The sequence below is a fragment of the Amphibalanus amphitrite genome, unplaced genomic scaffold (assembly GCF_019059575.1).
Source record: "Amphibalanus amphitrite isolate SeventyFive unplaced genomic scaffold, NRLGWU_Aamphi_draft 001144F_arrow, whole genome shotgun sequence".
NCBI lineage: Eukaryota > Metazoa > Arthropoda > Thecostraca > Balanomorpha > Balanidae > Amphibalanus > Amphibalanus amphitrite.
Genome location: NW_024882638.1, coordinates 17,403 through 43,718, shown reverse-complemented (window position 1 = coordinate 43,718; position 26,316 = coordinate 17,403). Strand labels below are relative to the sequence as shown.

General features: G+C 50.0%; 2 protein-coding genes across 3 annotated transcripts; both read left to right on the top strand.

The window, feature by feature from the left end:
- The first annotated feature begins 1,450 nt into the window (after positions 1-1,450).
- LOC122370553 (protein Flattop homolog) lies at positions 1,451-6,010 on the top strand. Its single transcript, XM_043346232.1, has 4 exons — positions 1,451-1,726; positions 2,672-2,900; positions 4,951-5,081; positions 5,541-6,010. The coding sequence occupies exons 1-4, from the start codon at positions 1,700-1,702 to the stop codon at positions 5,604-5,606; spliced, it is 453 nt and encodes a 150-aa protein (XP_043202167.1). The 5' UTR covers positions 1,451-1,699; the 3' UTR covers positions 5,607-6,010.
- Positions 6,011-17,153: 11,143 nt separating this feature from the next.
- Positions 17,154-25,447, top strand: LOC122370551 (myoglobin-like). 2 transcript variants are annotated; one of them, XM_043346229.1, is made up of 4 exons: positions 17,154-17,361; positions 21,758-21,858; positions 24,349-24,574; positions 24,891-25,447. In XM_043346229.1, exons 1-4 carry the CDS (start codon positions 17,296-17,298, stop codon positions 25,020-25,022), a joined length of 525 nt encoding a protein of 174 aa, XP_043202164.1. In that variant the 5' UTR covers positions 17,154-17,295; the 3' UTR covers positions 25,023-25,447. The 2 variants fall into 2 exon arrangements, with proteins under 2 accessions (XP_043202164.1, XP_043202165.1); XM_043346230.1 differs by having other exon boundaries at positions 17,315-17,405.
- Positions 25,448-26,316: the final 869 nt, after the last annotated feature.

Sequence of the window (26,316 nt, the reverse complement as noted above, 5' to 3'; positions counted from 1 at the left end):
CGAATCATTCTAAAGTAGAACGCATGATAATATGACACGGGCACCTCGATGCGATGTATCTTTTTGTTTTCTTACAAAATGATTGGCCGTCAAAAAACAATCGAACGAAATGGATATCTACCAACCAAATCGACACAGACCAACCCAATACCCACGGGTCAAAAAATCCCCCCTTCGCGTTGCGGAGCACGCGGGTAACCCTTGTCTATATTACTATTTGAGGAAGGCGTAGTTTCTGTCTATTACGAAGGTCGCGACATGGTGCTACGTAGCGCGGGTTACAGGTCACACCGTTGCACCTACCGCGCTGAAATTTGCGCAAGGTATAGAACAAGGATGGACAACGTGCCTTTGAGCGGTCTCGGCTCGATCGGATCGATAGCGAGCGCGTGGCGCGTGCCCAAAAAGTGCAAATTCGCGTCATAGACTTTACATGTATAAATCGGCTGGCAAAAACGGGCGAAAATGGCTAAATTTGCCCGACACGGGTCCGTTCCCCGTGCAATATCTCGGTAGCCGTGCGCCCGATCGGCACGGGGAAAACAGCATCGTGTAGAGAATCGAACGGGCAATCGAATAGTGTGCGGTGCAGGGGTGGCACGCGCCACGTGCAAGTGTGAGGGCAATTTCATTTCAAAAAGTGCCATTTCAAACGGATTTTGGATTTTATTTTATTTTCCCGTGACCATCAGACTGAGAGAGTTGAAACAACGTCAATTGCCAAGAGAAATGTACCGCCTCTCATGGAAAAATTGTGGACAGCTAATTGATCAAAAACAATGTGGAAAAATCGCTGAATTAAAATGGTATTTGTCCATAATGTGCCACTAAAAAGATACACGGGATTTGCTGCTTAACCTGATACGCTTGATAATTGAAAATGCTATCATTAGAAAGAGCATTCAATTCTCTCCAAGATCCAATCATCACGTTTGCATGACAAGCAACAGTATTCTTAAAAATATAAATGTTTTAAACCTCTGCAAAACGATTTTTAGCGAAAATTATCTACGCCTTTCATTTGTCTTAAAACTACGCACCTCAATTAAAAAGCACATTTGACAGATTCTGAAGTGGAAAGCATGCTTATCAGACACGGGCACCTCGATGCGGTGGATATTTTTTCCACAAACCAAAACGTTTAGCCGTCAAAAAGCAATCGACCGAAATGGATAGATAACCCAACCGACACAAGAACAACCGAACACCCGCCGATCGAAAATATCCCTTTTCGCGTTGCGGAGCACGCGGGTCACCCTAGTATCATTCTATGTAAAATGTGGTAAGGGAAGACGCTACGTTCTCTCCAACCGAAAGATGTCAGGTCAGGAAACGGTAATAGTGATCCAGCAGCGTTATGGGAACCAGTCACGATGAACCCCGGACTGGAGTTGAGGGGCACCTGTATGAGGGGGACGGGTAACCGCAGCTACCACGGCGCCGTTGTCATGGTAACGGCGCGGAGGCAGGGGTCGTTTGGTCGATGGGGCCCGCCAATACTGCGGCCCCTCGGTAACAAACGCACGTGACATGGGCTCTGGTCGGTGAGGAAACTCAACGGCCCGAGTCGCTGTCCGCAGACAGTCGACTCACAGTGCTCACAACTCTTCTCACACATTGGATCAAAAAGGTGGTCGGTAATTGAACTGGTGCGTGCGGCGCGAGCGGAGCAGGGCACCGAACACATCGTGCGAAGTAGATGGCGCTGAAGCGAGGAGCCACACAGGTATGTTGCAATATTTTACACGATTCAAATGATATGATGAGCTAAAAAATTAACGATAGTAAATGAGATGATTAAAGGTTAAACGAGCTTAAACTTAAACGACGTTATGGTGAAAAGATGAGCTAAGAATTAAACGGCCATTGAAAGTTTATCCGAGCTGATGCTTTGAGTTAATTCTCTCTTACTTAGGTTAAGGCCAATACAAATTGAAACACAACACACTGGGCTGGAATGTGACAAGGCCTTTGTGTCTTACACTTCCATTACAATGTGGTGATTGTAAAATACGAGCACGCCGGGCCGTGCCGGATAAATGAACCGATTGAAACGGCAAGATTCGCTAGGTAAAAGGTTAAAACGCCTTGCGACGTTTTGCTACAACTTCAGCTGGCATGCATTTAGGAATGCCGTGGTCCGATTGTTTTGAATAGACTAGGCGGACTGTATAAAGTTAAGAGCATCATGATAAAACAGCATGTTTTCAGTTTGCACACCATGGTCTCTGCCATCCGATCGGATGTTTCAGAGGGTTGTTGAGAGAATTTAGAAGCCAAACTTAGCGTAGGTATATTAAATGTATCCATTTCCAGTACCCGCAAAGCCGGACAGGTTCCGACCCAGAACCTACTGCCAGGGCACTAACCTATACTGCCTTCGGCTGGCTGCGACTCACCGCACAAAGCATTTTCGTCAGGGGTCTCTCATGAAAGTGCCGTTTTCTTTCAGCTGGCGTTATATTACGTTTCGCCAGCACTTCTCTAGTTCGTCTCTGTGTTTTCATTTGCTTATATAACAATGCACGTGCTGCCGCTGTGCTGCAGTTTTGTTGCATTGTTGTGACAATCTGTAGTGTGGCTGTTTTTCAATTCGAGGATCAGTGGCATCCGACTTTGCGTTTTAGTTAGAGCAGTTGTGGTAACAGTGAAATCTACCGCTTCATTTCAGTTTGAACAGCAGTATGACCCGCGCCGGATCGGTAACTGGGAGCTACCCGACACTCCCGACTCGCTGCCCAAGCCGCGGCACGGCAGCACGCGCTTCATCGCCAACGATCGCGGTCACCTGCTGGAGGGTGCGGCGCGCAGCCGACAGAGCCCCTGGACGGCCTACCGACGCACGGATACCTGGGAGGGCCCGCGCCGGCCGGCCGGGCCGCACAGTCACAGTCGACCAGGTAAGTGGCCTACAGAACGTCCGAAACCTAAAGCCACAACAGATCCGGTGAAAGTCCACAGCTGCAGTCACGATCACAGCCACATCCACAGCCACAGTACATAGACCCGGTGAGAGTCCACAGTCACAGTTGACTCGGTGGGAGTCCACAGTCACAGTCGACCCGGTGAGTGTCCAATGTCCATAGACCATAGTCACAGTCACGGCCACAGCAGAACCGGTAAGAATCCACCCTAACAGCCACAGTAGGCTTGTTGAGAAGCGCCGTCAGCGTGCGACCTTGACCGGGTCAGGACGCCCCGCCGCGAGCTCCGCCGCGGGGCATGACCGAGTGAGCGGGGCGCGTCTGAGTGTCCGAGTAGTGGCCGAGAGGCGCGAGGAATGGGGTAGTGTTAGCGCGACATGGCCGGTGGACTGTGGTTCAAGTGATCGGCAGCCAGCCTGTGGTCAGTCGCAACCGATCGGAGATAATCTGCGGCTAGTGTGCACGGCTGCGTCTCCGAGTGCCGAGGGACAGCGGACCTGTACGCCTCGGACAGAGCGGTGACGACCCCGGTTTCACCGACTGCCACCTGGCCTCCGGTTCGGAGAGCGCCACTGGTGCTGGCGAGGAAGAGAAAAGGCAGTTTTCGATGCCAGAGATGGTGCGAAGAGCGGAGGCCAGAAAAACCAAGAGTCAAGCAGCCAGGAGGTCAAGGTCACCGGGCGGCCGGGGCTAAGCGACGGCCCGCCGCCGAGACGCACTGTCTGCTACGAGTATAAGGCACATGATCGACCAGAACAATAAAAATTGATGAACTCCCTAGAATCAAAACTAGAAGGGATGAGGAAAAAATCAGCATTCTAGAGGGCGAATGCATGGAGAAGGACGGGACGATTCGCCGACTGTCTGAGGAGCTGCAGCAGCAGTTCAAGGGGAACGAGGAGATGCACTCAGCGCCTAGAAGACCTGGATGTGAATGGCAGAATGTCCTCGCTCATCTTCAGCTGTGACGATTTTGTCATTCATCCGTGCAATGGGGACATTGAGCAAGCGGTCGTGAACACGCTGAATGACCGAATAATCGGCTTGAACCTAACAACATACGCTATTCATGCCTCGCACTAATTGCAAAATGACAACAAGATCATCTGTTAATTTGTCAAAAGACAGATTCGAGGGACAATGTTTACGATGCCCGTTTCGACCTTGCCCGCTTCCACAGAGGCAACGCTGGGTGTGACCAGCGCCGGTTAACGTCTCTGTTCATTTCGGAGTCGTTAACGATGATGAACCGTCTGTTTTATGAGAAGTTTCTTCGCGCAAGGTGTCCGGAGAATGGAGGGCTGATCACCTCGGTATTGAGCGCGGCCCGATATGGTGCCACACCGAGAAGGGAGGGGCGAACCGCAGAGTAGGTAGAATCGATAATGGCGAGAAAACACAATAGGTTCGATCATGCCAAATGGAGCAAAATACTTGAGAGTGGCAGAATCTTCGTATGAGGCGGGTCGACGTGAGGACTGTCGGTGCGTCGGTGGGTCTGCGCGTATCGTTTTCCTGTCTCACAGATATCTGGTGATTTGCACAGATGTTTTCGCTGACAAAGTGCCGGAGACCGGCCCCGCTCGGTGTGCGGGCCTTGTTCGGTGCTGTGGGGAGGCGATGGGGGGGGGGGGGGGTCGGCTCTGCGGTGGCTGCCTCTCGACTGAGGCTCTCCCCAGCTGAGCGGGCCGGGTCGGTTGCCGCGGGGCGGGGTGGGGCGGATGAGACGGAGACTTCCCGCTCGGGGTCAGTGCTAAAGCGAATGAGCATCGGTTTAAACCCGGCAGAGCTGCTCCTACCGTTCCGGTTCCACCGTTCAAAGCTGGATTGGATGTTTCATTCGCGTGTGTTACTGGAAAAAAGGCTTGTTGAGAATCCACAGCCACGGCCAAACAGGTGAGGTCCTACAGCCACAGCCACGGTAGACCCGGTGAGTGCCCTACGAGCAAAACTGACTCGGTCAGAATCTCACCAGGGTCGTTGCTTTATCTTATGTTTGATATAATACGACTCCTTTTGTTCCCAGGATATCAGAATATTCTGAGAGCGCCCCAGGGCGGGGAGGTGGCGCCGGAGGGTCGACACGACCGTCCGAAGGGGGCGGTGGCCGCTCACAAGGGAGACGGGTCGGCGGACCCCACCAGCGGCAGGCCAGAGGTGAGATACGCTCAGACGGCAGCTGCGGCGGTCTGGGCACAGCCAGCATTCAATGTCTCACTCGACGACTATTGAACCGCATGGCACGCCTATCTGCTCTATGTTATGGCACGCCTATCTGCTCTGTTTTGATATAATCTGATTCTATGGTAAAATCTGATTCCAGCTCTCGAGTATTTTTTGCCTGCATAGCACACAATTCAGAAAGATCTCACAGGCCCACCAAGTTAAACTGATTTAATTAATTTGTTCTTTTTTTGTGGTTAGATCCACGTCCCATGCACATTGCACAAGCCACACGTTACTGCAGAGTGGAGACATATTTCCGTTGTCTGTTTTGTCATCCTAATCCAAGTGCGTTAATGGAAATGCTTGTCGTCTGTCTTAGACCCTTTAATCCTATGCTCCGACATCGCTGACCTTATGATCCTAACCGCCTGCCCTCCTTCCTCCGCGCAGTGCTGCATCCTCCAGCACGCCTACCTATGCTGCCCGCCGCTACAGGACAGCACCTGCTGCCCGTAAAGCCATAGATGGCGCCTGGGGGACGACCGCTCACCGGAACGAGAGACTAGCCTCAGGGGCCTGTGTGGAAACGTCAACCTTCGACAGCGAGACGAATGAACGACACGAGAGGCTTCAGCGCTGCATAGAGTCGGCCTGAAACTCGACACATCAAAGTCGGAAGCTGTTTTGCACGGATGACTTCTGAAATTGTAGAGCGTTAAATTACTGCATGCTCATTGCTCAGTGATGATTGCAACTTTGGCCGAAACAAAACCACTGATGGTAGTCGTAATTTGTTCCCATAAGTTGAAAAAGGTTCACTTAAGCCCACATGCCATCAAATGTCCTCGTGATGAATTGCTAGTTTTCTTCGTCGTTAAATGCGTCCTGTGATTGTCTACAATACACAGTAATTGAGCCTAGCTGGGAATGATGGTTGGCGAAGTACCCTGTTTATACGCATTACGTAAGGAAGTGCAGCTATTTAGTGCACACATGGCCACCCTCACTGAGGACTGTCGTCCGAGTGGAACAGACCCATCCGCCTTCTAATGGGCGCCGTGGGGTCGGTTTTCGGTGCGTATGTGTGACACATGTCGTCTGACGGCGTCCTAGGCAATAGGCAAAAGCGCCACACTGAGCTATTTTCTCGAGAAGTAATGGCTGCAGTCGATTGACGCTTGACAGACAATCAAAAGGACAATTAATAGACGGGCTGATGAGCAAGAAAATAAGTCATCTAATTTTGTAACTTTAGGTACTATAAATATGATCCCTGTCGACATTTGATAGCAATGAGATACGACATTCATTCACAATGGCTTAAAACAGCTATCTAGTCCCTAGCATGACTTTAAGGATGATGGCATAACTTCTGAAAATATAAATATGTGAAAATGCCAATACATAGACCCGTAATCGTCAATAAACAGAAAAAGGATATAATAGGTACACATATCCAGTAACCTTGGGGCCAGTCCGATGTGACTGTCTGTGTGTTTGGCGGCAGGACTCGCCGGCTGCCGGTGCCTCCCCGGCCCGGCTGAGTGTGAACGGCTCCGTCCTGAGCTCGCCGTACGCGGGCCGGTCTCGGAGGTCCTCCGGTTCGTCAGTGACCAGCCGGAGCGGCCGGCGCAGCGGCACCCACTCGCCGCTCGCTGCTCACAGCGGGCCGGCTAACAGCAGGCCAGCCGCTCACCCCAGCGCCGTGTCTCCAGCACAGCTGGAGGAACTGCGTACCCTGGAGAGGGACAGACGCGCCGCGTCGGCCAGTTCGGAGGGCCAGCACGCCTCTCAGCCGGCCATCACCGCCGGCCAGTTCGCCCGCGCCCTGCGCCGGGAGAACTTCTCCCACTGGCCGATAGTGGAGCCGCTGTCAGACGCGACGCTGCTGGCAGAGCCACCGCCCGGTAAGCAGGCGGAACGCACTGTGGCGCTACGCCCGCTGCTCCATCCTGGCCCGACCAACTGCACCAAGAATGTGGTGGTGCGGCCGCGCACAGCACCGACACCAGACACCAAGGCGCCGACGCCGGACACGAAGCCGCCCCTGCTGACTCGCCGGCCCACCACCGCGCTGGCCAGGAAGGTACCCGAGATTGAGTACGCCCTCTGTTGGAACCTGCCACCGCCTCCGGAGGAGCCAACACAGCCGGAACCCGCGGACGCCGCAGGATCAGACGACTCTGGAGTCCAGACTCCGCGCCAGGCCTGGCTGGGGCCGGACTCAAGGCAGCTGACTGACCGGCTGCAACAGCTGCAGCGCCAGCGGCCCGGCTCGCCAGCTGCGCCGTCGTCAGGCGGCTCTCCTGAACCGGGAGAGTCAGGGTATGTGACGCCGGCGGCAGCTGGGCCGGCACGCTCCCCCAGTTCTGCCGGTTCCAACGGAACGCGGAGTAGCCGTGGAGGTTCAGCACAGACGACCTCCAGGAGAACCGGTGGATCAGCTCAGCGGTCGGCGAAGGCGAGCTCCAAAGGACATACAGCGGCTCAGGCAGGCTGTGAGGGTGGTGAGTCGGAGCGGAGCGGCCGACCCGAGACCGCCCGCCCGCCGACGGTCTGTAGTTGTCGGCTGTCTCGGACGGTCAGCGCGCCGGATCTGCTTCAGACCACCACGACGGGAACGCAGACCGGCACCGGGTGCAAGCGGTTCGCTCGCGCCTGCGCCGCCTGCCAGCTGGTCCGCCGACCGGAGCGGCCCCTAGAGACGGTCAGCTCCGAGTTTCGGCCGGCTCTGCGGGCCGGCCGCGCCAACTGGCGGCCCGAGGTGCGGCCGAACGTGCCGCAGAGCCGACGCCGGCCGCGGCTGGCCGTGCACCGGCCCGAGCCGCCGCCACCACACCGGGTCACCACGCTGACGCCGCCGTTCGCCATGTGGGCGGACCGGCGGCGGGACGAGTACCCGGCCCGGCACCGGCTGCAGACCACATACGGTCTCATGACGCGCACCGCACTGCAGCCGCGCCGCGCCAGGTCCTTCCAGAGCCTCGTCTACCAGTGAAAGGACAGCGACCACCGACCGGCCCTTCCAATACCCGCCGCTCCTTCCAGAGCCTCGTCTACCAGTGAATCGCTAGCAACGATCATCCCTACTGCCACAGCTGCCGCCAGGTGTTTCCAGAGCCTAGTTTACTAGTGATAGGACAGCGACCGGCCCTTTCAATACCCGCCGCTACTTCCAGAGCCTCGACAGCCAGTGATGGAACAGCGAGGACCTGCCGCTACTTCCATAGCCAACTGCCACTCATTACTGCCAGAACCGGAATCAACTGCCAAAACCAGCCGCTTCTTCCAGAGCGGATTCTAGATAGGTCCGTGAGAACCGGTCAGCTCCTGCCAGTCAGTCGGTGCCGCCAGAGCCCCCTCCAACTGCCATAGCCGCGTCAGGTCACCTCAAAACCTCGTCTACCAGTGATGCACCCGCGAGGCTCGCCTGTTGCTGTCTGCCAGCTATTTTGCTGTCTACTAGCGATAGACAAGCGCTATGTCCTGCAAACTTGTTCGGTTCGCGTAATCGAAGTGCAATTTGTAATTATTAGTCTTTATAGGCTCAGCGTTTTATGATTACCTCAACTAACTGAGGCATGTATTCTGCAATCTGCACAGTGCACACATGCAGGCATTAATGAAAATGGACGAATTTGTCAACTTGACGAATGTATTGTGCAATCCAACGGTTTCCAACTTCCATTTTGAACTCTGTTTAGTGTTTACCCTCGTTCGCGTTCATCTTATAAATCTATTCACATTCAACTTTCGCAAGTATATGTAGACCGCACAAGTAGCGTTTGCCAATCTGGCTTGCCACTGGCTTATTGTGATAGGATAGGGAGTTACCTAATTACTAGACTTTCAGTGCATTTTTTGAAGGCATTGCGCAAGAACTGCCCTACCTGCTCAATGTTTGTGCTCGCGCCGGAGTGCAATGGAGGAATGTTGGCTGTTTTGTTTATTGTCTATCGTTTGTAATCAGGGTATAAATAGTTCCCAACGACAGGTGAGATCACCAGTGTTTGTGTTATGTGCGGCACGCAACGGTTTCGATCAACACGAACGGTAAAACGTGACCGGGCGGACAGACCAGGCGACCGACGCCGTGACCGGTCTGCCCAAACCGACCCTTCGTAACTGGACCGCGTGGACCAGAGGTGCTGATCAGGGATACACTTTTCGGCCTAAAGGTTACAAGATTATCAGGAGTATGAAAAATAATCTCTTGCTCATATCTGAAGGAATTAAAAAAATTAAAGACCAATATATATTCGGGCGTGGCCCTTCCTCAGTGGTACAGTGTTACAATGGAACAAGAGAGACGAGAGACGTTCCATTGTAACACTGTACCACTGAGGAAGGGCCACGCCCGAATATATATTGGTCTTTAATTTTTTTAATTCCTTCAGATATGAGCAAGAGGTTATTTTTCATACTCCTGATAATCTTATCAACAATGCTCAACTCAACGTTTCAATACCTAAAGGTTACAATACTAAAAGTAAAACGACACCAAATTGACTCGTTCGAACGTATCCGACTGCGACTGAACTGCCGTAGCAGTCCTGACTAGCAGCACCAACTATAGTCGAATCCCAGTGCTGTGCGTTGTTTGCATCATCGGCAATGGTGGCCCTCCTTCATCGTGCCCGAATGTACAGAATTTCATGTCGAATTGAAGCAATAAATAATAAGCTATATTCAGTAACAACAAGTCAGCATTATACAGCATCGTAATTCGCATAATTGCCGGTATCCTACTTAGTTTCATATTCAAACAGTTCATAAACAATGGAGTACGGTATAGGTATGTAAAGGACACACGTCACACCCCATATTTATGTTAACGACACGCCCCATATTTTAGCGCCGTATCGTTGGTGAATTTAATTAAAGTATGTCTCCGGCCATGTCCCTTCCTTACCAGTGTTATTTCATCTTTATCCGTGCAAAGCGGGAAGCCGCAAGAGTGCAAATGCGAGGCGAATCGCCACAAGAGGTATAGCTCGGTGTGGTGTTATTGCAAGTTGATAGGATTCACATGGCATGCAATTATTGCCTACCTCGCCGATATGTCACAGCTTTGCAAGAAATGACGGGATCTATTTGTTCACGGCGCTTCTAATGAGGACGTGCTAAGCTCACCGCCGCGCCGTCTGCCGAGACGGAGCGGCGTGCATAGAACGATGGATAAACGAACTGCACGACTTGTGACACTGACACTGACAACATATCAATGCCAGCCGACACCCACTACCGGCAGCGGTCAGCAGACAGTCACGGCAATCAGCCCTTTAGAAAAACACTAAATAATAATATCCATACATTGCAGCAGAAAGGGGCGGATACCTATGACTTTAGTTGATGTCATCAGGCGAACCGGGCGCGTGATAATAAATTTGGCCCGTTCCGGTGGCCTCGATGGGCCAAGTGTGATCTGAAGAAGGCTGACGCAACGGAATGGGCGTGGTGACGAAACGAGAGTTCCACAGCGTGTGGTTCCGTTCGGCGGCACGACTCCGGCCGGTGCACGTGACACCCCACTCGCTGACTGCTGGACCGTGGCCAGCGGCCGGGACCGGTGGCTGATCGAACAGAGCTGCCGTCACCGCCGCTAGTCGCACCTTCCAACCTCCGAGCAGCGCTGCCTCCCTCTAAGGTGGGCCCGCCGCCGCCGCCAAATTACATCAGCCAGACGGCAGGGCAGGACGGAGGGCCGCGCTCTCACCAGCACTCGCCCTGCCCTACCCAGCCGGCTCGGCTCATCCTGCATGCTTAGCACACTAACTACTGACAGTCATAGCCATCTGATGACCCATCAACTGCCTACCGGCAGATATAACAAACATATCATTGTCATGACCCACTGAAGACGTGTGTCGAGGGATATCCTGCCCGCTGCCGGTCGGGCGACGCGACGGCTGAGACCGCACAGCGTGCCGACACAACCGGACTCACCAACACGAACAATTATCGCCGACACGGGCATATCTGCTGAACGCATAGACACCGCCTGATGTAGACTGAAAACGCCATTACCGTCCCCCGTGCCGTGAATGAGTGGAATGTCTGCTGAGTCTCGGTCACAGCCAGACAGGAGCATAGGCGCGGGAGCCGGGGGGGGGGGGGGGCAGTGGGGGCAGCTTGCCCCCCCCCCCCAACTCTGGGGCCGTGGGGGCGGTGCCCCCACAGCTTTGAGACGGAATACCACACTTTTTTTGCAAATGTTTTCTTTTTTGTTGAAAAAGCCGAGGGATAAAAAATAAGTGGCCTAAAACCGGTGAGAAAACTAGATTTGGGGGTACCCTAGGTTAATCTCTATTATGGTGTGCCCCCCCAGTCGGAAAGTAGTTCCCGCGCCCCTGGACAGGAGCTCAGAGGAAGTTGAAGGGAGTTGAAGAGAGTAGCTGCCGGACTAGCTGAGGCCTCATTGGCTGACAGGCGCCGGTAGCCCCACAGTAACGGCCAGTGGGCGGGGCAATGGTGTCCCCTGAAATATGATTGGTTGACAGAGGCAGCCGAGGACCGTAGGGTCACGGACAGTGGGCGGGCGGAAAGTGTGTCCACTGAAGCGTAATTGGCTGACTGGCGAGGCTGGTCAGGTCACGGTCAAATACACATGAATACGATCAACGATGAAATACACACAAAACTGATTTTGTTACGCGTATGTTCCTGATTCTTTTGCGTCGCATGAACGCTTCTTCCACGTGTCACCGTCACTCATCGCAACCAAGAGAGAACGTCAAATCGGGAAAGCGTCGGAATAACTCCCTAACAAATTTCATTAATTAGCGCTATTACGGTCTATTATCAGCGTAACATATATGGTATCGTGTATATAGCCTACGGTCGACCGTAAAGCACAACCGTAGGCAGTGTAACACTCACATGATCTTTGTTACCTCTCCCCTACGCTGGGTACAGGCCTTCGCGATCGTCGACGGGTCTCGCGCTAGAACCCCGAGAGCGCTAGCTAGCAGCTACGGTCACAGCGCACCACCAACAGAGCTAAACATACAATTCCGATGATGATGATGAAATGGGGTTTTTGGGCGCCCGGACTACAGTGGTCATCGGCGCCCATGTCACGACATTAGAAGATCACGTTATGATCATAAAAACGCAGGGAAAAAACATACAATTCCGATTTTCTGAGAAACAGCCCGAGGCAACTTTACCACACTGATTCCCCTTACAACTTTTTAATGAAAGGCTACCATGCGTTCGTTGCTCTTATTCTTTTTTGACCGATCAGTGCTAATGATCGTTACAACTAGGGCCAATGAAATAAGACAGCTTCAATGAGACGCACGACGAAGTCCAGCGTGAATTGCATCAGACTGAAAACTACTGCAGAGTACTAGGCAGAGTCAGTCCTTTTCGGGTCTATTTGTCCAGGAGTGTCTCAATCCACGCGTCACTCGGTGTGACCAGTGTCCTTTTGAGCTCATGCGGCGCAAAATAAGTAGGGTCATAAACCACACCGTGAATTGAACGTGACTCGTCCAATTGCAGCCACATCGACGCAATGAACATCAATAATACCGACGGGGTAGCCGACATTGCAATGGTCAGGATACAAATCACGTGCGTGCATGACGCTCTCAGAAAAAAAAACTTATTCGTGGAAGTCGTTAAAAATCACGATCAGAATCCAATCAATAAGTCTGGTGACGAGCGACTTACAAACCCATTTCGCTTTTTTATGCACATGTCGCTATTTCAGGTAAGTCTGGTGACGAGCGACTTACAACCCCATTTCGCTTTTTTATGCACATGTCGCTATTTCAGGTTTCATGTGAACTAAGAAAACATTTGACGTTAACAAAAAAAAAAAACATGAACATAAAACAGTGAACACTGACAGAAAATTAGTTTCTGTTTATGAAAAAGAGGGAAGTGTTGAGAGGAAGATGTCAGATGAGTGTCACCGAATACTTACGACCCACGTCAGGACTAAAGTCCAAGCGTAACATATCGATGCGGGGGAGGGGCCATTTTCACGACACAACTCCTCTTACTCGTCCCATGAGCCACGCAGCGACACGGAACAGGCTGCGTGTGAAAGAACATCACAATCACTCAGAGCATATTAACATTAGCTCTATGGGCGTTGCATGGGAAGAATGTGACCAAAAGTCAGCAGTGCCAGTGCCCCCCCCCCCCCCCCCTTAATTGAAGGTGTTCCGCCGCTACTGACTCAGAGAGCACTCCGATCACTTTCCTGTCACGCTAAACGTAAGGCCGCCAGACGTCATCAAAGGTCAAATTATCCCGAGTTCAAAGTGTTTTACAAATTGACTCGTAGTTTGTTACGTAATACAGTGGAATCCGCTTAATAAATCCACGGATAATAAATCCAGCCACTTATTCTGGCCGCTTCAGCTGTTCACGGATTTTCTCCATAGATACCCAACTAATAAATCCGCTTAATAAATCCACGTACTCCGCTTAATAAAGCCACTTGGGAGTTTCGAAGTCCGCAGTGACATCTTCATTGCTGATCACGAATATCATGTTAGTTTTGATCACAGATGATATCTTCATGTGCATGAAGATATCATCTTGATCAAAACTATTATGTCAGGTCTGGTCTGGTCAGGTCAGGTCAACCAGTAGGGGTCCTGCCGGGTATTCGTAGTAGTAGGTGTCAACCGCCTCTGACAGCTTCGTAACACGTTACGAAGGCACCAAAACTACTAAGTAAATATTCAAATGGCTGCTAAATTCGAATTCAGCTCCAAAAACTGGCCTAGAAACATGTTAAGTTCGAAAAGTGAACCGAGGTCATCAAAGGCCAATAACCTGATCTGACCTTCAGGTGACATTGACACCCACCCTAATGCATTGACGCAACATCATATCACATGTTTGAACGCTTGAAACCACGAAAAGACTGCAAACGCGCGGCTAATGCGAGCCGACATATGTACAGGTCTCGCGGGTTTTAGCGGTAGGCTTTGCACCGAGAAAATTTAGTGTACTTCAGGCTATATCTTCGTGAAGATGCCATCAACTTGTTGGTTCACAAGCCGGCCATGATCGTGTAAAATGGCTTCATCGTAGATCGATTAGTTCCTGAGATATAACCGAAAATGTAAAAGTGCAAAACCTACCGCTTAATCTCGCGAGAGCCGTATGCCGAATCGCGATTCGGACCAAACATGGTCTCGAAAAGTAGGTCACAGGTCAAAGGTCATTTGGGTCAGGGTCATGAAATTTTCAGAGTAAGTGTAAAATTGATTAACGCGAGGGTACTTAAAGTGTCGTCGCGATCGGCGGCTTTTTACCCGAGTTATTCGCGAAAACCGATGGGGGGAGGTCCGTTCGACCCTCTCCTCTATACGGGCGAGGGTTAAGTTGGCGAGTCGAGACAGCCACCACTGGACTCCGGAAGACCTGCCAAATCGAATAATATGCGATATGGCGCCTTCGAACGGCTTCGTGACCTGAGTGGCTTTGACATGACCTTGGCGTGTCGTGAGGTGAACAGTAACACCATATGTTGATGTCACATAAACAAGAAGCGTATCATTCGACGCATCTGAGCATGACGAACACGATGGTTCCAAAATCGTGGCTCTGACGCCGTGTTTGACAAAGTTATTCAACATTAACAAAACCCCTATCTAGGAACACTTGACCTGACTTGAGAGGTCACGGGTTGACTGAGACCTTAAATTTGAGCACCGGTCGCTGTGACGCTCGTTTTTTTTTCCGCCGCGATCTAGGTCAAAAAGGGATGAAATGACCGGAGGTTCCATCCCCCCTAATGCTATTTCTGTTTGTTTTTGCTGTCTCGTTAAGAAATAAGCCTACCTATACATTATACGCGGCTTTTGAGAGTCTGCGTTTTTTGGCGATTCAAAATAAAATTAACCCTCGCCCGCACATGCCATTTTGCCATCCTATAGAACGCACATAGGGGTTGCCAGTGCCACCCCCGCGCCATTTCGTTCCTGTTTGAGATAGAGCTTCGCGGTAAGACCAAAAAGATTCTTTGGGAAGAGACGAATCCAATTATACCCAGTTTTACCTGCTCAGGTCAGTCATTGACCTTCCAGGTCAGGTCAAACTTAAAAAAATGTTACTGTTTCGGGTCACCGTTGGATATCAAGTGCGCTGCTTAGCATATACCGAGGACGATGCCGTTTTCTGGTGCCAAGCCAGCTAGAACCTCTTTGTCACACTACCCGACCAGGTTTTTGCTGCTGAGGACATTTCAGGTCAAGTTAGGTCAAGGTCAATGATATGTGTTTGTATGTCTGTGTGTGTCTGTGTGTATACTGATGCGTGCTCCGATTGTTTATGTGTCCATATTACATGAAATCATGATCTGAGAAGCTTTTACCAAAAATGCAGTCAAAAAACTTCACGAAAAGTCGAAAAGTAAATTCATCTTGCCTAAAACGCAATTACCTAAGTCTAAGATGACCTAGGTTGACCTTGACCCTGACCTTGACATCTGTACATCGTCGAACAACAAGTTCCATGATAGGTGGAAGGAAAGACTGGCAAAAAAGGCCGAAATCAAGGTGGCAAAAGCTCACAAGGCCCATAGCCAACGCAAGATGTTGAGAATTGGTCATTTGGCATGACCTGAAAAACAAGGTCATATCTCCGAAACAAAAAACCACAGAAACTTTAAATTTTCAGTGGACATCAAGAAAGGATAGAGGAGCAGCTATACGAAAAATCAGGCTTCTAGCTCTAAAAATGTTGAGTGCAGAGCAGAAAAATTACCTGCGGGGGGGCAACCCCCCCCCCCACCCCCCATGTGCGGGCGAGGGTTAACCAGTCAAAGCTCTTGCCTCAACAATAAAACTTTTGCCATAGGCGGCGGAGTGGGGGGGGGGGGCACCGGGGCACTGTGCCCCCCTTTGATTTTGGCATTTTAACATTAGCCCTATGGGCGTTGCATGGAACGAATGGGACCAAAAGTCGGCAGTGTCCCCCTTAATTGCAGGTGTTCCGCCGCCACTGTTTTTGCAAGTCTTTTTTATTGAGGTAAGCGGTGCTTACCTTCTCTTTGTGTTGAGTAACCAGGATCATAAATGTTATGGTGGACCACCTAAGCACAAACAGAAAATTGTAAATCACGCACTGTTTAATTCAGCATTACCACTTATTCCTCCCAACATGCATTCACATGTTAACCCGGCAGGTGCTGGGGTATTTCGCCACCCACCGTTTGCTGGGGGGGGGGGGGGCGTTAAACGCCCCCAGCCGATAACTCGAGAACCAATAGGCGCAGCGAAACGCACGAGGCAGCAAACGAAAGAACGCGACGAGACGCTTCGGATGAGTACTTTAAAGTTGAATTTTGAGGTCACAGGTGGGGTCAAGGTCAGGTCAAACACCTGAAATCGGGCTTTCAGTAGCATGGACTTCAGGACTTCGCAATTGGCGCCTCTCGTCATAAACTCTGTCAAAACGGTGCACAATCCTTCATATAAGGCCTACAAGAGTGTCAGCTCCATGTAGAGGTCGGTCAAGCACAGGTCAGGGTCAAGGTCAGGTCAACCGGGTAGGCAAATATCCCCGAAAATCAAAACTGATATTCGCAGCCTGTGACACATGTTTTATGGGTAATTTGGGGCGTAGAACACGATGGTGACATTCATTTTATCATATGTGTACGTGTTTGGCTCAAAAAGATAAATTCAAAAAATGCATGTATCATGGTGGTGAGGTAGTCACGAGAAATTGCCGAGATTCAGTTCAAGATTTTGAAAAATGCGGAACGATAATCAATAATCGAAGATAGCCATTTGATTGTTCATGGTATTGGCAGTCTAATGACGTTTACGGCATGTCTGTATGTCTATTCTGTGATTTTATATGATTTTTTGAACATATGCCGTTTTTATTCGAAAACTCAGAAATCATGACGTCACTAAAACCTCGATATCTCAAAAAATTTTCGATCGATATTTTTGAAACTTTGTCACAATAAACTTCAATCAATTCTCTACAGGTACCCAAAATGTGGCGCGAGCGCCGTTTTTATGCTATGGCCCGGCGAAAAAAGTGGGGGCGTTTAACGCCCCCCCCCCCCCAGCAACTCGCGGGTTAAAAGAGGTGGAGTGATTGACCGTCTTACGTCCGGCGATGTGACGTCGCTAGTGTCGACGCCCCCCCCCCCCGCGTCGGTGTCGCTGCCCTCCCCGACGGCCGGCGCCGGCGGAGGAGGCACCTTTATAAGAGGCGGCCGATGCCGGCGGCAGCAGTCGCGCCAGATCCCGTGTACGACAGTGCCAAACAGGCGGAACATTTACAGGTGAGAACACGTGACATACGGAGGCGCAGCCCGGGAGACAACAGGTGAGTACCACGTGACTTCAAACGACGGACACAAGTCATGAACCGAATTCTAAAAGAAAGTGAGCGTGGTAAATGCGTAACATGCAAGACGAGATTATATTATGAATTTTTGTCATTTCCGTACAGTAAAAGATACTGATGCGCTGAAGGTACTATGAAGCGTTGACAAAATCGATCGAATATTAGCTTCGAAGTAAAAAAAAGTCACGCCTAAAACTAGGTCGATATCTGCTCGGGCCTCGGAGTGGTCACTTTTCTTTCACCTAAGTCCAAACGACAAGTATGCTCACTGAGCTGCACTGCAAATATGAAAACAAGAGATACTCCAACAATAAAGCGATGGGTAAATAAGTCCTTTATGAAAACTTTGGCTCGCCTTCGCGTTGAAAAAAGCGTAATCCGAAAGCACTCACAATCACTTTCATTTTATGCCTTTCTATAGTGTTTGAATTACAAAGCAGTTTTTCCTCCATAAACTTTTAAATGATAACACAAAAACGTATTTGAAGAAGAATCGAAATGATTAACAGGAATTCAAACCGTAAACCGCTCAAATTGTTTGGCCTTCATGTGACGCGGTCATGCTAGGCATGGTGCGGTCTACCTATCCGGCAGGGTTGCCGTATACACTAAACAACAGCGCAGAATGGGATGGGTAGCCTGTTTGGCAGTTGACGCATGACACTTCTCTTAGCACTGAACGTTTAAGGGGTTCAACATCAGCTTACAACCTCATATACATGATATATAGCTTTGCGTTTCTGATCAGTGTCCGTCCGTTATCATTGGATTTGTTAGCGGGGCACTGGCACAGATAAGAGTGATCCACATGCGTACCTAGGCTCCCGTGTCTGTGAATCTCAACACTTGGCCCTTCCATGGCAAAATCAGAATAAGGATGGGAGGATAGGACAAGGATAAGGAGGGTGAAGATATAAGGATAGAAGCCGCGGAGGTCTGGTGACCTCACCCTAAAGTGCCACAGGTCAGATGACCTGAGCTCCAAACGTAATAGGGACCTAGCGATCCGTCCTCTATTGTCTGAGGTCTGGACACCCAGCTCGAGCATCAGAGGCCTACCGGCTCGGCACACGCGTGGCTGCCGGGCGGTGTACCATTTCCGCAGTGTGGTTAGCCGCCGGCTGAGCGAGTTGTTACCCACCAGCCGAGACGATAGGGTTGCACATTAGGCCGTGTCGCCCCTCAGCCTGCCGGCCCTCGTTAGTCGCGGATACGATAGAGCGGCTCACCGCAGGAGGTGATCATGGGTGCCGAGAGGAGTGGGGAACGCACAGGAACCGAACAGGAGGAGGGGAGAAGGAATATGGAGCGGAAGGGGGCAACACAGGGACGGAGAGAAACGGGAGGGAAAGTGGACGTGCAGGAGCATAAAGTATTACGTAGACGTAGGGAGGAGGAACCGACGAGACTGGGGAGCTATCATCACACATTGGCGGAGCAGCCTCACTGCACCACTGGCTCTGCGTTCCTGGGACGTCTGCACTAACTACTGGCATCTCAGTGGTCGAACAATCAACAAAGTCGACAATCATGAATCACATATCATTTTTTCTACAGCTCAATTGGTTTAATGTTAGATCTGCGGGGTACGACTCCATGGCCATTTCAGCCCTAATTTGGCTAGACATTCGGGGTAAAAACGAACGTGTAGGACGCCACAAGACGCAGTAACTGGTCCCAAATTGTTTGAGTCTCAGATCAACTGATGAACTCTGAAATCAGGTCAACGACCCAAAGGTCGAGTTCCAGTTTTCAGAAAATAAGTTCGCCAAAAATAGCGGCATAACAATTTTGGTATACACCTTCTTTTTGTTTAAGGATGGTCATTGGTCAAACTGGGTGTTTTCTCAGGTTAATGTCAGGTCATAACTGTAAGTCAAGTTGGTCTAGGGAGGTCGTATTGTGTACCATTATTTGGCAGCTTATTCTGATTTTGGCAGCTTACTGGTGCTTTTTTCCCGACTCGCTAACTCAATTTGATCGGAAGTCATTGAAATAAATCCCAAAGGGCCTCAAATGTCCACAGGTGATCTATAAATCGGAAGGACATCAGAACGTGCTAAATGAAAACTTGATAACTGTTCCATGTCATTCCAAGTTCCATGTCCCTGCCAAAGATTCCATGGCACTAAAAGCGTTGGGGAGTTGCGACATTTTTGGACCGTAGGACTGGAGGCTCACGAATGACGCCATAGGCCAGTGGCGTAATCAGATCTGAATATGCGGTTGCTGTCAAAGCCTCTGTCCCGAATCAAAGGTCGGGTGTGTTAAATTTTAACTTTTATGTCCGATGCACTTCAAACAGTCACGAATAAATTATCAGCGGGTAGGTGGACTGGGAGCAGCTCCCATCAAACCGAGCTGGCCACAGTTGGATCAGATCACCACGTCAAGCCCATTGACCTCACCTCAAGAAAAGCATTAAAAACTCAGTCAAGACATGATTAAGAAATTCACGTAAAACACTTGTTGGTAAAGACATATTGTCGACAAGGGACCAAACTGTTGAGCTGATGTCAACACTGACAGCATGGCGGTTGCCTCGAAGTGCTACGACCGGACCATTACAAAGGGGCGGATGGATTAAACTAGTGTCCGGAGTGACAGGGCAAACCAATGTAGGACACATTATTCGTAGATCATCTACAGTCGGTGTGCAATCCTTCAAATGTGTGCCGAGCATAAGCACATGTAATGAGGCAGCCGATCAATGTCGCCCTTTGTGTCTCGCCCCGCGGCGGAACATAATAGAGAGAGAGAGAGCGAGAGAGAGAGAGAGAGAGAGAGAGAGAGAGAGAGAGAGAGAGAGAGAGAGAGAGAGAGAGAGAGAGAGAGAGAGAGAGAGAGAGAGAGAGAGAGAGAGAGAGAGAGAGAGAGAGAACTGTATTTACGGACTCATGGTCCAATTGTAAATGAGACAGAACCACTTTACACTGCCAACAGTGCCCGATTCCACACAGCCCTATATCTAGAGCGTATGCTCACATCACTGTTCACAAGAGCGCTCAAAACAGTGTTTTTGGTCAAACCGAGCCTTCGGAGAAATATCCATGATGACTTTCTGAACATAACATCAAAGCTATCAATGCCTTCGCGAACATGCATTGCAGAAGCACTACAGAATCTCTCGTAGCCAAAAAACATTCGAGCAGCATTATTCAGGCAAACCTTAAACTTGTTGATAACAGACACATTGAACACGTGCCAAAGGTGAAGGCAATATACAGTGGCACAATAGGACATATACAGAAACTTCTTTACCTGATACGAGCACATCGAGAATTTCCGAATCAGCGAGTTCGTTCGACAGCACAGTAAACGATATTGCTGCTGGATTTCCAAATTGTCAGTTGAGTCTTCAGAAATATCAAAACCTAAATATTTATAGCTATTCACATATTTCAGAGTTTCACCGCAAAGAGTAAGCTGTGGCAAACACATATTCTTGAACATTTTTGGGCGCAAGCACATACACACAGTCTTTTTCGTATTATAAACAATGTCATGTTCATTCGCATATTTTTCACATGTGTTTAGTAGGACCTGAAGGCCAAACGACGTGGGTGACAAAAGAATCATATCATCAGCATATGCTATGTGGTTCATACTACCTAGGTAGCGACAGCCAACACTAGTGTTATCAAGGCTCACAGACAAAGAATCAACATACAGATTAAACAAAAATGGTGAAAGAATGCCCCCCTGTCTGACCCCATTGCAAACAGTGAAGCCACTTGTAACGTACTGTCCCCATTGCGTATGAAATGATTGTGTACCATACCATTCCACGAGAAGATTTACAAGGCAAGCATCCATTCCCCTACGCAAAAGCTTGTCAAACAATTTCCAATGATTCACTCGATCAAACGCCTTTTTAGCATCAAGAAAGCACAAGAACACTGGGCTATTGTTTCGCAAGTAGTACTCAGATAATTCCTTTACAGCATATATGGCCATGTCAGTAGAGTGTGACGGCTTAAAACCAAACTGATGGTCACTGGTACAAAAGATGTCACGGCTACGATTTAAAACGATTGACTCCAGCACTTTGGAGCTGACACTCGCTAAGGCAATCGGTCAATAATAGTCCTACTCAACCCTGATTACCAATTTCCTTGGTATAATTATCAATGCTCTAGACGTTGTGCATGCAATACCGCACCGGCGATCCATCAGCTAGCCGTGACAGTTGTAATTCGGGCCTGTCACTTCGGCGCCGGTCGGCTATATCATGATTTACCACCCCAAGCGCGACCCATGACGATCCGTACCGTACTTATTGTTACCGAGCCGGCTGGTAGTCTGACGCATAACACGGGTCTCTCCGGCAGACAGCCGCAGCCATGGAGAGTTCCGAGGTCGCCCTGGTTCAAGGTGTCTGGCAGCAGGTGAAGCCCAAGAAGGTGCACCATGGAGTGGAGGTCCTCGTCAAGTAAGTTACTCGGGCGTGCCGTCCCCGGTCGGCTGTGTCCAGTAAACATCCGGCCGTGCTCCCAACAAGCCACTTAAACATTTCCGTCGACGGGCATCGTTTGAAAATTATGTCGGGTATACTCTATGAGGACAATATATTACCACCTTATTTTGCTTCACCTTATCATTTAGACACCTCTGATCGATTAAATAAGCTGTGAGAGGACCCGAAAAACGAAAATGTTTAAGTCAAATCTGCTGGAGCTAAACGCGCTTTGACTTCTCGAAGCGTTATACTCGTATGCATCTTATGTATTCATAGTTAGCTCTGGCCTGTAAAGGTTACTTATGACTGGTGCTTGAAAGGCGTGGGTAACATGATGTATGCAAGTCTGGGTAAATATCATTTGGATATTGTGTCTTTGAAAAAGCATTAGCTTGGTACGCTCGAGTGTTCTGTACGAGCTCTGTGTTCTTTGTATCCATTCATTGCCGCCTAAGGAACCAATCTCAATTGCAAGGGTTTGTAAACAATTGCCACTACATCAAACATTTGATTTTCATTAACCTAAATTCATGAAACGAAATATAAAAATTAAAAATCCTCAAAATGGGTAAATGAATATCTTTTGTGTAGATGTTTATAAAGGAACGCCGTCTATTCTATTGAGCAATCGCAAAGCAGCGGCAGCTTCTGCGTGCTTAAGAATAATCGTTCCGTTTACATTCACGGCAAATGAGCATGGTTACGAAGGCACGATCAACTGAATAAAGCTCATTTCAGCACGTAATTTATTGATCCTGTGAAGCATTGTTACCAGGATTACCTTTCCGCTGGTCGACCAAAATAATAGTAAATAGACGGATTGATTGCTTTATGTAGATGCATTTATATCGTAAAAGTGGATTAAACATAATCTTGATGCAATGGCTGTTCGATTTGACTCGAACGACTTTGACTTTGACTTCGATTTGACTTTGACAGCCCCCTGACACTGAACGCACTACAAAACACTCGGTTCAGGCATTTCAGGGAGACTTGTGGTCCAGCTTGCCATCCTCCTACCACGCCGTATCGGCAGCCACCGCGGGCTGCCCGCGATCAGATGACAACTGGTGAAGCTATTGCAAGCTTAGAAGGTGTCCCGACCCAAATGCACACAGAGCATCGCATACATACGCGCCCGTCTCCCGACTATCGAAAACGTCACGCCGTGGCCTAGCCTGAGGGCCGACTGATGCGGAGCAGTTCAAAAACTCGTTGCCAACGTTCCAACTGACACCTGTCTGATTAACTGAAACAACACGTCACGATTGCTAATAAGATGTTGATGGAATACGTATATACGCAAATATGTAGTACGGTATGCTGTTAGCGTTCATGTCATGTGCCCTTAGCAAGCATCAGAGGCCGAGCGGCGGCAGGCTATTAAGCACCTCAGACGACATTAACCGAAACAATATGATCAGTTTTCATGGGGATGGGTTCAGTTCTCCAGAGGACTCTACTGACTTCTTTGGACTTAAAAATTTAAGAGTAATTTGTTGGTCTGGTTTTGAGGTTTGCATCAATGAATCTTTTGGAAACTACCGACGTTTGGCACCACCGAACAATTAAACATGTGATGGAGTATCAGTTGTGTGAAAGGCCTCCTGACTGGGCATATCCGGTTGAGACACATGATGATTGGTCTGATTCATAAGCGGCGTAACGGGGGGGGGGGGGGGCACCGAGGCACCGTGCCCCCTTGATCCTTGATTTTGCCATTTTAACATTAGCCCTATGGGCGTTGCATGGAAAGGACCAAAGTCGGCAGTGCCCCCCCCCCCCCCCCCCACTTAACTGAAGGTGTTCCGCTGCTACTGGCCTGATTGACCTGACTCGAACATATCGCAGATTCAACCAGCGTGAATTTATTTTGGAATAAAATAAAACGAAAATCAGGACACAAAAATACCCGAAAATAACCTCATTTTAAGCGATTTCATGGCATGCACTATTTAGAGGCAATCATCATTGACCTGACCTGACAGGTAATACAAGGACCTATGGCCCCAACATCAGATATAATCAGCTTCCTCTCTCCACGAGCACCACGCATCACGTGTGTGAAGCTCTAAAACAGCTATATTTAGAGAACGAATGGCTGATCGGTGCGACCGAATCCCTCGACCCTTCCCCTACGCTAATGGCTGTAAAAAGCCGAGTTTGGACGAGAATGGGTGTGTACTGTGTAAGAGACAGTAATGCCCCTTCTCTCTGCCCACTGAAAGGCATGGTAGGCTCGACATCTTACGGCATGACCCTTTACTTGATTTGATCTTTGTACCTTTTCAGATGTGGATGTCTGTGGTTTGTGGCAATGCTGTGTCGAACAATCAGCATAGTAGGCACCACTCGACGCCTTACAGCTCAGGCCGATTGGCAGTGGCACCCTGACATCGTCCCCGGTTGGTCACCCCAGGGAGCCCCTGGCTCACCCCAGTGACATCCCCTTACCGCCCGCAGGCTGTTCGACAAGTACCCGGAGACCAAGGACCGGTTTCCGCGGCTCGACGTTAGCTCGCCGGAGGCGATGCGCGGCAATGTCCGCATGCAGGCGCACGCCGGCCGCGTGGTCTCCCAGCTGGGCGCCCTCATCGAGGACCTGGACAACATGAGCCTGGTGAATGAGACCATCTACCTGCTCGGCGAGAATCACAACAAGCGCAAGGTGCAGGCCAAGGACTTCGAGGTGAGTCTGCCATCGCCACGCTGCGGAGCGAGAATCAGCAAGGCTCGGAGCCATTCTTATTAAAGGCATCATCAAAGATTCGTAGGCATGGTCGCAACAACGGTGATAAATTGAGCCGGGGTTGCAGAGTGTATCCACAACTCAGAGCCACCATTCAAAGATGACATCTGGGCTCATTCCGAGGCTGCATGTCATGGCAAGCACTCAGTTGTGCCTTGCGACGGTGGTCGGACATTCCAGATGTCGTCCCTGTCGGCGGACCACCCACCGCCACTCGAAGCACTGCTCTCACCCGTCTCTGACGCGTCTCTTACAGAAATTCAACACCGTCTTCATCGAGTACCTGAAGGAGACTCTTGGAGGTGCCTTCGCGGCGGACGCGGAAGCCGCCCTCAGCAAGTTCATGGGCATCTTCGCCAGCAAGATGGCGGAGAACTTGGACCAGTAGTCGTCCTGGGCATGTCGGTACTGGTTAGCCGGTATACCACTGCCGCATACGGCATGTCTTCGGTCCCCTGGTCGGTCTTGTAGCCCTGTCGGATGACTGGGAAAGCCCGACCGGGACATATGTATCGCGCCGCGTATAGGGCGCCGCTGGAATCGCGTACCCGCTGGATGGGTGTTATACTGAGGCTGTATCCTGTGCGGGAAGAGCTCCGTAGAGCGTCGCGGGTTGGGAGCGGCCGAGGAGCGCCGCCACAGAGCTGAGAAGGGCCGCTATAGGCTGAGAAGGGCCGCTACGGGCTGAGTAGGGCCACCTGGGGTCAGGTAGGGCCACCAGAGAGATGCGCTTATGTCTCAATTGCGCCGGCGGGCACCGGCCTTCGAACACGGCTGTTAATAAACACGGGAGCGACAAGCTGCCCAAATGATGCACAATGGCTTTGACGGACATGTTGGCGCAGCAAGGTGACGAACTGACTTAGCGAGCTCACCATCTTTCTACCAACGGACTCCGAACTTTTCCCTCAACCGAACGGGTGTAACCCTGGTAAAGAGTAAAGAGACGCGTCATGGACGCTATTCACTTGGGATATCCGGAGTTTCCCCCAGCACCTAATGGTCAGTCAGTTCAGTCGAACATGGGACAAAACGAGCCGGAGCTAAAAGGAACCAAAAGTTCCAGCGGATGACACCTTGTATACCACACTGGATGCAACTGCGGAGCAGCGGACAACGCATTCGTCCCACTCAAATGTGTCCTACAATGGATACCATTGGGGAGTACCTCTCTAACTGACAATAAGTACTAACTGTAGATACACTGTGTCTCCAAAAGATGGGTTGGTGGCCAAGTGAAAGGATTTTCGGAATGAATTGACAGGCTTACGAAAGAAAAATAAATGTTTAACGTTTATTGTTCACCCTAAAAAGGATGGGAGAAGCACATTTCCCTTAAACAATATTTTTGATGTTTTCGTCTATTAATCACTGCCCAAAAACTTTATCTTTATATTCAGTATAATCCTAATTCAAATAATCAAAACCTTTAGTACAGGTAAACTGGGTGCCAAGCCACCGACCACCGCTGGTTGCATCAGCCACGTCTCTGCGAATCCGCATACCACAGTGAACAGACAAGCATATTACCATACAGCTGCATGCTACTAAGGGACACCGATGTGTCTTCCGACAGCAGAAAAAATGAATGATATTCTAATTAGCAGCCATCACGCATTGCTTCAATTCATCACACCAGGTGTCAAGAGACGACGTCTGCAGTGGCTTTTAAAACAGCTATT

What these genes read in the sequence shown, in the direction of transcription:
- LOC122370553 (XM_043346232.1), top strand. Translation starts at nt 1,700, where the DNA reads ATGGCGCTGAAGCGAGGAGCCACACAG. An exon ending in TGAAGCGAGGAGCCACACAG is followed by an intron (nt 1,727 to 2,671) that starts GTATGTTGCAAT and finishes GCTTCATTTCAG; the next exon opens with TTTGAACAGCAGTATGACCC. An exon ending in CCACCAGCGGCAGGCCAGAG is followed by an intron (nt 5,082 to 5,540) that starts GTGAGATACGCT and finishes TCCTCCGCGCAG; the next exon opens with TGCTGCATCCTCCAGCACGC.
- LOC122370551 (XM_043346229.1), top strand. Translation starts at nt 17,296, where the DNA reads ATGCCGGCGGCAGCAGTCGCGCCAGATCCCGTGTACGACAGTGCCAAA. An exon ending in AACAGGCGGAACATTTACAG is followed by an intron (nt 17,362 to 21,757) that starts GTGAGAACACGT and finishes TCTCTCCGGCAG; the next exon opens with ACAGCCGCAGCCATGGAGAG. An exon ending in TGCAGGCCAAGGACTTCGAG is followed by an intron (nt 24,575 to 24,890) that starts GTGAGTCTGCCA and finishes CGTCTCTTACAG; the next exon opens with AAATTCAACACCGTCTTCAT.